Genomic DNA, 12,648 nt, shown 5'->3' on the forward strand with positions numbered 1-12,648 from the left:
ATTGAAATCAATGGTCATTGCTAACTTGGGTCAATTAATGCCAGTGGCTCTACTCTGTATAGAAGTTAGTTGGATACAGCCCATACTTTATAACTGTGTTCAATAGTACATAACCATTTTGATCCAGAAAAAGTAATGGGGCCAGATGTAATCAGTGAGTATTAGGTATGAGTAACTTTCTTAGGACTGGGGCACATAGAAAAGAAATAGTTGTCAAATTATTTCCACCAGTCAGTTCTGCAGGGAAAGACAGAAAATGTTTTAATTTTATTTCTTACAAAATCTCCACCAGCTTCTCAGAACAAATGTGTGAAAATACAGCTCAATAAAAACAAGGCAAACAGCTTCTGCGACACTGCATGGGGCATATCTCCAGTAGTTCTAAGCCTGGTTTAATCTGTTTAATCTTTCTTTGCAGCCCAGAACACTAGAATCCCTTTATAGCCCCTGGCATATTCACTTGATCCTAGGGTCTGAAGTACGGGCCAAACCTGCATCCTATGGTATGCTCTCCAAAAAAGTTTGCAGTCTGAGAAGCCAAGTGGCTCAGCACAACATCTTGAAAAGCGACGGGGCCTGCTGTTTATTTTCCCTCTACATTCAACAAACAAGTGTGTAGCTTTTAATTCGGCCAACATTTTTTTGGATATAAAACAGGGAAATGACATTTCTTTTATCAAGAGCACTGAATGGAATGGAGACAGTGCTGTTTTGTGCCACTTGCTATTATCAAAGGCTCCCTTTGGCATAGTACTGTGTGGATTAAAGCGGCAGCTGCTGCTATTATGCAGCAAAAAATAAGTATTTTATTAAATTCCTGCAACAGTGAGAGCCTTGTGGAAGCAGGAAAACACGATGCCCAACATTACCAGAACAAAGGAAAGTGGGAAGTTACTCCCTCAATGTCTAAAAGCAAGGAAAACATAATGATCTGAGCCATTAATTGTAGCCTAACTGAATTTCAAGAAGCGGTTTCATGTTTGCAAATTAAGAAAAGCGACAAGGAACAGTTAGGACTGGAATGGGGAAAGATGTTAAGGTTGGAGGCTGAATTCTTAGTGGTAATCTCATGGATATCATGTGCCAGGGGTAAAGGGAGCTGGAATTGCCGTTTCCACCTTCTTTCTCCCTCCCACAAAAAATTGTTCAGCGTGGCAATCAAATAGGGTTGAGAGAAGACTCCCATTGGTGTCTATTTGCTCTGTATAGGAGAGGCTGAGGGGCACTAATAGAAACTTCAATCATTTTCTTTGGCATCCTTCAGACAGGCCTTCCTCAGTGACCAGATGAGCCACCACAGTGCCCAAAATGAAGGGTGGGGCTGGGACTTACTATTAGCATTGAGTTTAACACCAAGTGCAGTGACACTGTTCCCTTTTGCCTATACTGCCAGACTCTGTGTAGGCTGCTGATCACTTAGTACTCTGATTCAGACCCACAGAAAACATCACGTCTGGAGGTATCCTTACTGTTGAACAAGGAGATGAGACCAGCTGGAGAAAGACTCTCATCTTTTATTATTATAGACACCATGGTATTTAGTAGAGCCCGATTGCATGGAACAACTTGGCTGCATATAGGTGCATTTCACAAGATGTGGGATTTTCTATTACAGGGTGAAGTCTGCACCTCTAGTGTTTGCCTTTCTGCTGCATATACCTGGTTGCAGCTCCAGCACTGATTCTTGTCCCTCCTACACCCTCCATATTTTGTACAGGCTTTTGGCTGGTTCCCTCCCAACCCAGCTGAAACGTCTTTGGTTTGTTTAGAATTAACATATAGATTTGAACATTGTGAAGTGGCCCTTAAAGAAAATATACAGGATAAGGGTTGTACCAAGGACTAAATTGGCCAGAAACGGGTTGCCTCCTTCACAGACAGTTGCAACCTTAGGGATGCTGTTTCTCACAACTACAGGATGTGTGTAAATACAGCAGCCACATGGGATGAGCTGCTCGCCTTGTCTCTCTGCCTATGTTAGCATTCTGGTTTAGTGGGAGTTTAAAAAAAACACAGACCCAAAATTGTGCTAATCTCAAAACGGCAAAAGAAGCACCATATTGTTTATAAAACCATACACCAAAGAGAATTCCCTACATTAAAGATTGGCTTTCACACAGTACTTAGGATATGCAAAACTGTCTTACACATTAAATAAAAGCATCTATGGTTCAGGACAAGAAATTGGGAGTTTGGTTTATGCACGATATAGATTGGCTTTCGTAAGTAAAAGAAGAAAGCACAATTAGATGGGGGTGCTTCAAGAGAATTTTATTTTCAAATATCTTGGAACAAGTGGTAATGAGAAACAGGAAATATTAATTCAAAGCTATGTTTAAAATGATTATTATTTACTAAGGACAGAAGCATTTTGAAAAACAGTAGCTATTTTGTTAGTAAAAAAAACCTGAAATCAATAGACTTCCATGGTCCTGAATATGATCTGGAATGTCATTTTTCTCACAACCTTGCTGACCACAAATTAACTCATCTGAAGAGAAGCTGAACATCTGCCTTACTAGTTACTACTTTCCTCCACTAGAAACTTAAAAAAACAACCCCAAGGCTGATGATGCTCTTATTTTTTTGCTCAGATCTGAAGCACTTGCTTTTGTAGGGTGATGGGGTGAGGCTCATGGCAACTAAGATGTGTGCCAAACTGCTGCTTGACTGTAGTAGGAAAATAGCAGAGTGCCAACTCCTGTTGCTACTGCTCATTCTGTGTAGGACAGCCATGAAGAAACTGTTTGCATGCTCCACATGTAACCAAGTCTGTGGTGAGAAAGGAGTATTCTGTTGTTTTTGTGGTTGGGGTGTTGGGGTGTGTGTGTGTGTGTGTGTGTGTGAAAGAGAGAGAGAAAGAGAGAGATTTCTCAGTCCTACTAGAGCATAACTTCTTTCAGTCTTTGTTCTACATCATAACAGCAGCTGTTGCATATCACTGATACAGGAAGCAAAAAGCCTTGTGCTTCTTCTCTGTGCATCTTCACAACATTGAAAGTTCAGCTTTTTCATATGCTGTCCTCTGCACCATGAGAACTGTGTGCCCTTTTTAGTAGTGGCTCCTCGCTTGTGGAATGCTCTCGCCAGGAAGGCTCACCTGGGACCATCATTACATGTCTTTAGGCACCAGGCAAAAACAATCCTTTTTCATTACGCCTTTGGCTTTTAATTACCGACAGCTTTTATCTACTTTTTTAAAAAAATCAATCAGAAAGGTTTTTTAGATTTCTTTTATTAATTTAATGTAGGCATGTGTTCATTTTTTGCTTAAAATTGTTGCTTTGAGTTGCCATGGCAAGAAAGCTACTAATAAATTTAATAAATAATAATAATACTGCATCACTTGTCTTTACTGTTCCTATTACATCGGGGATGGGGAACCTTTATTTCCCCAAGGGCTGAGCAGGCAACAGGAGGGCTTGGCTTTCCCTCTTGCATCCCTTGCCCTATCCCTCTATTCACACCCACATACCTAATCTCTCTTCCCTCCTGCCTCATCCTTCTCGCGTTCTCCCACCAGGTGCTTCCCATCCTTGTGGGGCAATTAGGCATTGAAAGAACAGCTCTCATACACACAAATGGGAGTTTTTGGCATGCCTACTTACCCTTGGCGGGAGGAGGGATGACTACAAACCGCCCTGGCTGTACAGTATGTAGTATCATCTCCCTGTTCTTTTTCCTACCTCCTCACCTATGTTCACAAACTCTATGTACTGGGGGGGGGGGGCCACCCTGCCTTTTAGTTATTCGTGGATGATGGGAGGGAACTAAATGTCCTCCAACCTTTCTTAGATATGTTTTCTTCAGTTTTGAAAATCTTGGCACCAATGGGCGCCACCTCCTGAGAAGTGCAATAAGATACCAAACATTGGAAGTAAAAAGCATCATTTTAAAACAATATACATTCAAATCTGAGCAAAAAGGAACATATTGTATACGTCTGCCATCCAAGCTAGGATGCAAAAGCTTACTGTGGTAAATCTGCATGTTTTATTAAATAATGCATAAAGAGCTAAAGCACACGTCAGACCTGTCAGCAGGCAGCCAGAGTTGTGGTTATTGATTTTCGTTCTACTGAAGAAAAAATTAAACAGAGAGGTAAACTAGGGGTAGCTTTTGTCAGAAATGGCCCTTTGTCCCCATACTTTCAAATTTACCTTTAACCCTTTCTGTGCAATACTCCATGACTTTTTACAAAACCATGAAACCACCTGTGGTACAGGCTTTAGGGAAAAAATGTTCTTGTGCAATCTATCTCTTGCTCCCAGTCCTATGGCACATGTACTTTACCCTGGATTTGGGGCGCTTATTTAAAAACATACACACAACTGTTTTAGCAGTGTTATTCCCCCCTGGGTGCACAGTGGAAACCTGCTGTTCCTTCAAGATCACTCTTGAGTGCTGAAAAGTATCTTGTGTTCTAAGGATGCTGCAGATGAATTGTCTTCAGTATTATTTTAAGAAACAGGATTGGTCACTTAAGCCAATGCTTAAAAGGGCAGTCTTTCTCCAACACTGTGTTTGGCTGAGTACCCTGATATGGGCAGTTCAGGGGTTGTTTCAGATATGACATATATCTACTCGCCCTCGTTCCCATGGAGTTCCTACAATACTTCAGTTTCACTAGAGTCAGCAACTCTTAGTTCCCTGTTCAGTCTCTGCGTGAACCACCTCTGCATCAACCTCTTGTGAACATGTGGCATCTCCTTCATGGGAACTGTCCTCATTCAGAGTTCTGGTGCTTTCTTCCACATGATGGTACTGTCTGCTAGCAGCTCTCTGCTGTTGCTCTTTAAGCTCAATGTACGAGCGGGAAAAAGTGTGGAATATGGACGTGACAGGGAAAGCCATTAGCAAAATGCCACTCAAGATGCTGCTCAGGGCGACCACCTGCCCGGGAATGCTACGAGGTACCATGTCGCCATAGCCAACAGTTGTCATGGATATGACAGCCCACCAGTAACTGCTGGGGACACTGGTGAATTCATGCTTGGCTCCCATTTCACTCTCCGCCAGGTAAACCAGTGGGGAGAAGAGTGCCATAGCGACACAAAGGAAGAGGACCAGGAGCCCAAATTCCCGCGTGCAACGGCGTACGGTAAGCCCCAGGGTCTGCAGCCCCAGTGAATGCCTGGCCAAGCGCATGACATACAGGATACGGAGGGCTCGCAAGGTGCGGAGGACAAGGCCCACTCTCTCCAAGTATTTGTTTCCACCACCGCTGCCACCGCCACTACCCCCAGGTTTGTCAGTGTTTTTGGTAGAGGCTGTATCTATAATCAAAGAGATGTAGAAAGGCAAGATGGCCAAGATGTCTATAATGTTGAGCGGAGTCTTCAAGAAGGCGCATTTGCTCTCTGCCTGGATGGAGCGCAAGACAAACTCAAAGGAAAACCAAGCCACGCAGACCGTCTCCAGAACAAAGATGTCATGGCACTTCTGGGAACATTCACCCTGTGGAGAAGACAGAAAATTAAAGAGTCACGTAGCACGGCAGCAACATTTCCAGTTCTATTTTATTAAGTTTCAACGTTTTTTACATATACAGTCAAAACATGATTTCGTCGTTTTTGTCGACATCCCACCCCCATTTCCCATGGAGTTATTGTTTCTCCCTTCTGCTGCAGCCTATCTTCTATCTATCAAATCATAACCACAATAATATAATCAAATTACTTCTGTTACTCATAGCTCAAATCCTGCTCACAAATACATCATACTATAGTATTTATTTAAACAGTCCAATAAAGGCATCCATTCTTCCATAAAACACTCATCATTAGAGTCTGTTAATTTTGCCAGTTCTGCATAGTCCATTATTTATCCATTCTTCTTTGGTTGGAACCACTTCTTCCTTCCATTTCTGCGCATATAGAATCCTAGCTAGCAACATTATTTGTTGTCGGTTGCTACATTCACAGAGAAGCCCATGCTATGCCAGTGCATATGCATGTTTTTCGAATGTCATACACAAGTAATTTCCTGTAGAATTAAAACTGTAATTATCTTGAATATGCAATGACCTCGTCCCTAAAGAGATGCTCCGCCTTCTTTATTGCAAGCCCTTATTGCAAGCCCTACATTTTCAGGATTTAGTCTTGGTGGCAATGCTTTATTTTTAGAAAAGTTATACCTGCCCCCATTGGGGGGGGGGAAGCAGGTGGCATTCTAACCCTTAGTGTTGATAAGACCCCCTGCTGAATCCTTACATATCTTTATAGCAGCTATTTCCCCAAGTCAAAATCCCACAGATGAGTGTTAAAGCACTGTCAAAGTAGCACACAGAAATAGTGTGTTTCATGTTCAGGCAAGAGACTGAGCGCAGTTCATGCATGAGTCCTGACCCTCTGCAAAAAAGCTGAGAAGAACTATCCTGTACTAAAAAGTGCTGCTGTACTAAAGAGTGCTTCTCTATGAGAACAGAACTCTATTAGTTCTGTTTTACAGAACAATTTCCCCTCCAATATATAAATTAAAACTAATCACTGCTATTTTATTTTATCTCTGGGGCAAAACCTTGCTTGAATGAGTGATTATCAGTTCCTTACTAGAAGACGAACAATGCCCTCGTTTGAAACGCAACAAACAAACTCACCTTCACAACACTTAAGCACCAATGAAGAATAATAACGATGATTTTTTTCTGTGATTGCTCTTCCACTTCCAAATATAGCTGCAATTCACTGTTAGCTTTTTTGCTATTAACTTCCCTAGGAGTGTTAATCACCTCCAGAAAGTAAATAGATTGTATGACAGATAGGATGATAAGCATGAGTTGTTTTCACTTACAAATTTCACATAATAAATTGTTATTCTGCCTCAGGTGAAGAGAGATGCATGTATTTTAAGAATATAAAATGAGCCCTGATGAATTGGATGTAATACCTACTTTCATCCTACTTTCACTGGAGCTGACCATGGGAAGCACATCAGCAGGGCAGCCTCAATTCATGGTACCCAGCAATTGGTGTTCAGAGGCATACAACCTTGGATGCTGGAGGCTGTACAACCATCATGAGTTGAAGCCACTAATAGTCTTATCCTCAACAAACAGGGATATCAGACTGAACTGCAGAGTTAATACTTTCTTGTATCCCTACAATAAAGCTCTCTACCCTGTGGGTGAGCGAAGATGCTGGGGGAGGGCATTACTGGGTGTGCCCAGGGTATGGTGTCTTTGTATGAAGCTGTGGTGTGACCACTCCTGAAAAACATGCTCTGAACTTGATAGGTATTTAACAACTACTGCCAGGTCACAAGCGAGGACAAGGTAGTTGGGAGGGTCATGGAGGCACAGCGGCAGGCATTCCTGGAGGAAACTGATTTGTCTCCAAGATGGTCCAATGCGTGTGGCTTTTGAGGCCTTTTTTGATGGCCTTGGCAACATCTGATGCCCCCTCAGCCCTCATGCTGCCTTTGCAAAGCAGGGGTAAGCAAGGTGCTGGGCTTTGGGAAGGAGGCATGAGGGCTCTGACAGGGTCCTACAGTCCTTCCTTCCCAAAGCCTATTTGGGAAGGACACAGGATCACTCTAGGACCCTGCCAGAGTCTTGCACCTCCTTCCCAAAGCCCAGCACCTCACTAACCAGCTTTGTAAGTGTGAGGGCTGGGGAAGGTGTCAAATTTTTGCCTCCCTCCCGCTGCACAACAAGGCAATGTGCAGCCCATGAGTTCCCGTGGCGAAGTATTATTACGGCCCACTTAGAGGTTGGGCCACCCTGATCTAGACCCATCCCAATCTGGGTTCAGACTTAGGTTTGGGACTGAATTGGTCTTGGTTGCCCTGATGAACGGCCTTTATCAGGAGAGGCCCAGGAGGAGTACAACTCTGTTGCTCTTAGTTCTCTCATCAGCTGTTGATATCATTGACCACAGTGTCTTCCTGTGGGAGATGGGTCATGTTCCTGCAGTGGTTCTTGACTTATTTCCAAGGATGGTTCCAGAAGACAGCATTTAGTGTCAGGTGGTTGAAGCCTTTGTCCCAAAAACTCAATACGTGGGGGCAATGGCACCACATATGAATGTACAGATAATACTGTATACAAATAATACTAATGTACCCATACCATGGGAGACCTGATACCAAAGGAAATAGTAACCAGTGTTTGTTTTGTTTAGCAGGATACTAAAGCCATTTCAATTACCACACGGCCAGGTATCTCTGAATTAACTTGATGTGCTTAGTAGTTGCCAGCAATGCTATTATGACAGTTTTGGGAGTACAGAAGAACAAACTTGACACATATTGCACATAGCTATGTCACAAATATGTCAGCAGAAAGGTTTATAACATGCAGATGTGCCTGCATCATGGTTATGTGCCAAATATCAAGCTCCAAATAAAGTATTAGATTTTACTTATAGAAAAGGTGTTTGAATAACCAAAGTTTGTTTATTTCTATCAGTATAAGAGCTGAAAGTTTTCTGTTACCATCCATTTCTCCCAACATCTTTTACTTACAGAGAAGAGTAAAGAATTTGTTCAACTACTGAAAAATATATGGACCCGCAACCACCTGTATCGTATCCTAATTTCAGTTTCATTTCAGGTCAGGTCAATTGAGGACATATGATAAAGAAAATTTCAAAGAAGGGTGGAATTCTCCCCTGCTGAATTAAACTACAGTGGTACCTCTGGTTATGAACTTAATTTGTTCCGGAGGTCCGTTCTTAAGCTGAAACCACTTGTAACATGAAGCGCGCTTTCACTAATGGCGCCTCCCACTGCTGGCGCTGCGTGGCTTCCGCTCGCATCCCGGGGCAAAGTTCACAGCCGGGAGCATCTACTTCTGGGTTAGTGGAGCTCGTAACCCAAAGCGTTTGCAAGGAGGACAGTACGTAACATGAGGTTCCACTGTATATTTTGTGGAGCTTGGATTTGGGTTTATATCCACTTGCCTTACATTCATACTACATTTGTGACCTCCTGACTTGGTCGGCCTGAATCTATTCTAAAGCCAGAATTTTCCAGGTGCTTACTCTGAACATTTTACAGGATGCTGGAGTTTGTGTTAATACACAATATTTGTTATCTGATATAACAAACATTTGCTTTAAATTGGAGAATCCTAAACTAGACTCTTGCTGCAGAGGGTTCTGCAAAGGTTAGTGATATTCAGACATCCCCGGAGGCCAACAAAATATATAACAGGAGAGGGATGAAGGGCTAATTACCCAAGGGAGCCCTTACAAAATATAATAAATAGGCAGCTCCAAGCTGAGTTCCACCTCCTCATTGCCTCAATATAGTATAGCTCTAGTACTTTTGAGGTGTCAAACTCATGGACAATGAATGCACCTGGGAGGGTTGTGAGGAGATCCCCTAACCTGTATATGTTCAGAAGAAAGCATGAATAGAGGTGCCTGGTGATTTTTTTTTAATCATTCTTCCTTATGAGAAGATCTGTGGCAGACATAGCACTTTCTCCATAACTGTGAGATATGTGTACAAATACGACAGAAGTGAATAGGCACATGCACATGAAAATGGGCAAAATATAGTGAGCAGGGAAAATCTACTCAGATTTCACAGGTCAACACTTGTTTGTGCATAGTCATAACATCTGAAAAATATGCCAGAGCTCTACTGTATATAGGTGTTCTTATATAACTAAAGCACTTGTCAGAGAACACCTCCACATTTTTTTTTGCCTTAGCTTTCTCCCAACAACTATGTTTAATCCTACTCAGAATGTTTTAAGCCACTTGATATTTTTTCCATTTAAACAGCAACACAAGAGCCAATAATATAATGACTGGATAACAGGAGTAAAAAAAAAAAATCCCCTTAATCCTTTCAGAGTAAAACGCCTGGTCCTCAATAAAGGTGATACTGAGAGCTGAACAGAGCTCATATACATACTAAAAGTCACCAGTTAAATCCCGAAATATGAAGTTTTCTGATTTCTTTCATAGTAAGTAGAACTGCAGCTGATATAGGAACAAAGAAGATTCTGCTGTGGAGTCTTGTCACCACTCCTCTTTCTCCCTCAAACTAACTGCAGCAATTCTATGATTCTGTGGTCAGCCTCCGAATCAGAAGATGAAAATCTGCTCCTGATAACAGACACAAGGAGGGACAAAATCACTACAGCACCCTGTGATTTGCCACTATTTGTGCTCCACTTTTTTTTGTACGCAACTATGCACCTTACCAAGAAGTACTAGCTTTTTGTGAGATTCAGGTCGCTCAACAGCACTATGCAGGCATTCCTGCTGGTAAGGAGAGCAAGGGCGCACGGGACATCCCATCCCCAACACCCCCCACACATGGCAGCAGCACCCGCTCCAGCATATGCATGGGGAATTGAGAAAAGGACCAGCCCACATGACCCTGCTCCTCCTACACAGTTGCTCTTTTTGTAACTATTGTCCCTTCTTCATTATATGATTTTTTTTTAAATTGGCAGGCTTGTACAACTGCACAGGAATTCCAGGCAACTGCAATATTTGTCTACTAGCATAAGTTCAGAACATGGCAGCCCCACGATCCTGAAATCTTACCGTCTCTTCTCAAGTCATAATGACCCCAGTCTCCAACTCCATTTTTTCCCCCAGTCAAAGAAAGATGTATAGGTATATACAACATTTTCACAATTCATGTTTAAAAATTATACTGTGCCATTTTGTATGTATGATGAGAAGCATGCAAAAGGAGGAACTCATCGCCACACTAAGGTGACCCTTCTGTCAGGGCAAATGTTTTGGCTTGCCTGTCAGAGCAATCTCCCACCTCCTCCTCTCTGTGTGTGTCATTCTGGTGGTTCTCCCAACACTCCTAGAGTTGATTTTGGGAAGCACATGGGGGAGGAGAGGCGGGGAAAGCCCTGTTGAGTAAGCAGGAGTCCTTGGACGTGGGTTCTGCCCGACAGGACTCATTAGTTGAATCCTGCTCAAAGATTATATCTGGCCCTGTGAAACTGTGACAAGTGTTGATGTGGGCACATAATTATGTTCATATTTAAAGGCTTGGACTGAGAAGGAGAATTAGAAAATTGAAGTGAACGCAAGGTAGAACTAGTGTGAGAATGGTCAACAAACCCATATCAGAAAAACATTTGCTCTCATGGACTTTAGTTCTGTACAGTAAAACCAGCGAAGTGTCCATTTTCCTTTACACTGATGACCTAGTCCTGCTCTCTTTGAACAAAACTGGACTCAGAAGGATGCTGGTCAAATTTGGCCAACTGTGTAAAAAAGAACACCTAAAAGTTAAATATGCCAAAACTAAGGTTGCCCAGAAATACTGCTTCAGGTTAAGAACTTTTGCTTCAGGATAAGAACAGAAATCGTGCTCTGGCGGCACGGCGGCAACAGGAGACCCCATTAGCTAAAGTGGTGCTTCAGGTTAAGAACAGTTTCAGGTTAAGTACGGACCTCCGGAACGAATTAAGTACTTAACCTGAGGTACCACTGTATCTGTCCCCTCTACTGGACAGCTATACAGGTTCTTCCACTTGAGGGCGGAGAATTTAATCAATCCAGCCCTCAAGATCTACATGTCAAAGATCATCGCACAAATGCTTTGTGGGGCTGAGATGTGGGGAAGCGGTATCAAATCAGTAAAACCACACTCCTGCAATATCTCTCCCGTTAAAATCAAGTTTCCAGTTTCAAGATGGCAAAGTGTCCTGGATATTTGTGGTACCCTCTGTAGTTTAATTTGTATCCAGGAGTGTTTGCTGAAGCCAGAAGGATGAGGCTCTAAGCCATGCTTCCTGCCAATGAACTAGAAGCCTAACACTTCCTCTTAGATACAGTCTGTTTCAAGTGAGTCATCTGGCTCATGAGTGACCTACTGCATGAAACTAAGCAGCAACCAATCATTTTGACTGAAAACATACAACTGGAGTGAGCTTTGGCTTTGGTTCGCTCTTCTGTGCCAATACTGGCAAAGGCATTCCCTCCATTCTGCTCTTCTGTTAGTCCCAGCACTACCATTGAAAGCACACAAATTGACAGGAGCTTTCTCAACAAAGGTTATAAAGCAACTACTTGCCTAAAATGTTAGGCGGTCATTTTCTTTGCAAGCTTGGTTTGACAGAGCTGCTTCCACACTGTGGCAACTGCTTAAATCCATATTAGCCTGGGTGCAGTATTCTCACAAGTCCTTATAGCACTATGTCCCAGCTATTAGTTGTGGTAAAGGGTACTTTAGCACTTCCTATTATTTTTGTAGGTACGGTCTACCAAAACAGATGAAGGCGGTAGGGATTTACAAATATGCCAACTTCAGTTTCTCATTTTTTGAACCCTAGGTTCAATTCTTCACATTTCCACATCAGTCTGAGATTTTTTTTAAAGTCCTCATGAAAATTAACCAGCATTTGCATGAGAATTTATCCCAACATACACGTTTGTATGCAATTTCCCCTAAAATAATGCCTTTTTGCATGTTATTTTCACTAATATACACATTCTTATGGACACTTCACCCCAGTATATGCAGTTTTGTACACATTGTGTGGCTAGAGAACTGCATTAGAGAGCTGAGTCCAGGTTTACATGAGCCAAGTGTTTGACTTAGTTAAAGGCAGTTCCACATATTCTTATGACTTACCAGGGCACAGATTTCTGACTTCTTGGATCCTAAAATTATATCCTGATTCACTTAGTTACAGTAGATTATATATCAAAATGATATATA

At 42.3% G+C, this 12,648-nt stretch overlaps 1 protein-coding gene across 2 annotated transcripts in view; it reads right to left on the reverse strand.

The window, feature by feature from the left end:
- Positions 1–2,250: 2,250 nt before the first annotated feature.
- The window catches only part of KCNG2 (potassium voltage-gated channel modifier subfamily G member 2), a 56,748-nt gene continuing 46,350 nt past the window's right edge, over positions 2,251–12,648 (reverse strand). For both annotated transcript variants that reach the window (XM_083623920.1, XM_083623921.1), the window contains exon 3: positions 2,251–5,457. In XM_083623920.1, the coding sequence (XP_083480046.1) occupies positions 4,633–5,457 (825 nt within the window). In that variant the 3' untranslated portion in view covers positions 2,251–4,632. The remainder of the gene's footprint in view (positions 5,458–12,648) is intronic.

Source organism: Podarcis filfolensis (assembly GCF_964270895.1).
Source record: "Podarcis filfolensis genome assembly, chromosome: 7".
NCBI lineage: Eukaryota > Metazoa > Chordata > Lepidosauria > Squamata > Lacertidae > Podarcis > Podarcis filfolensis.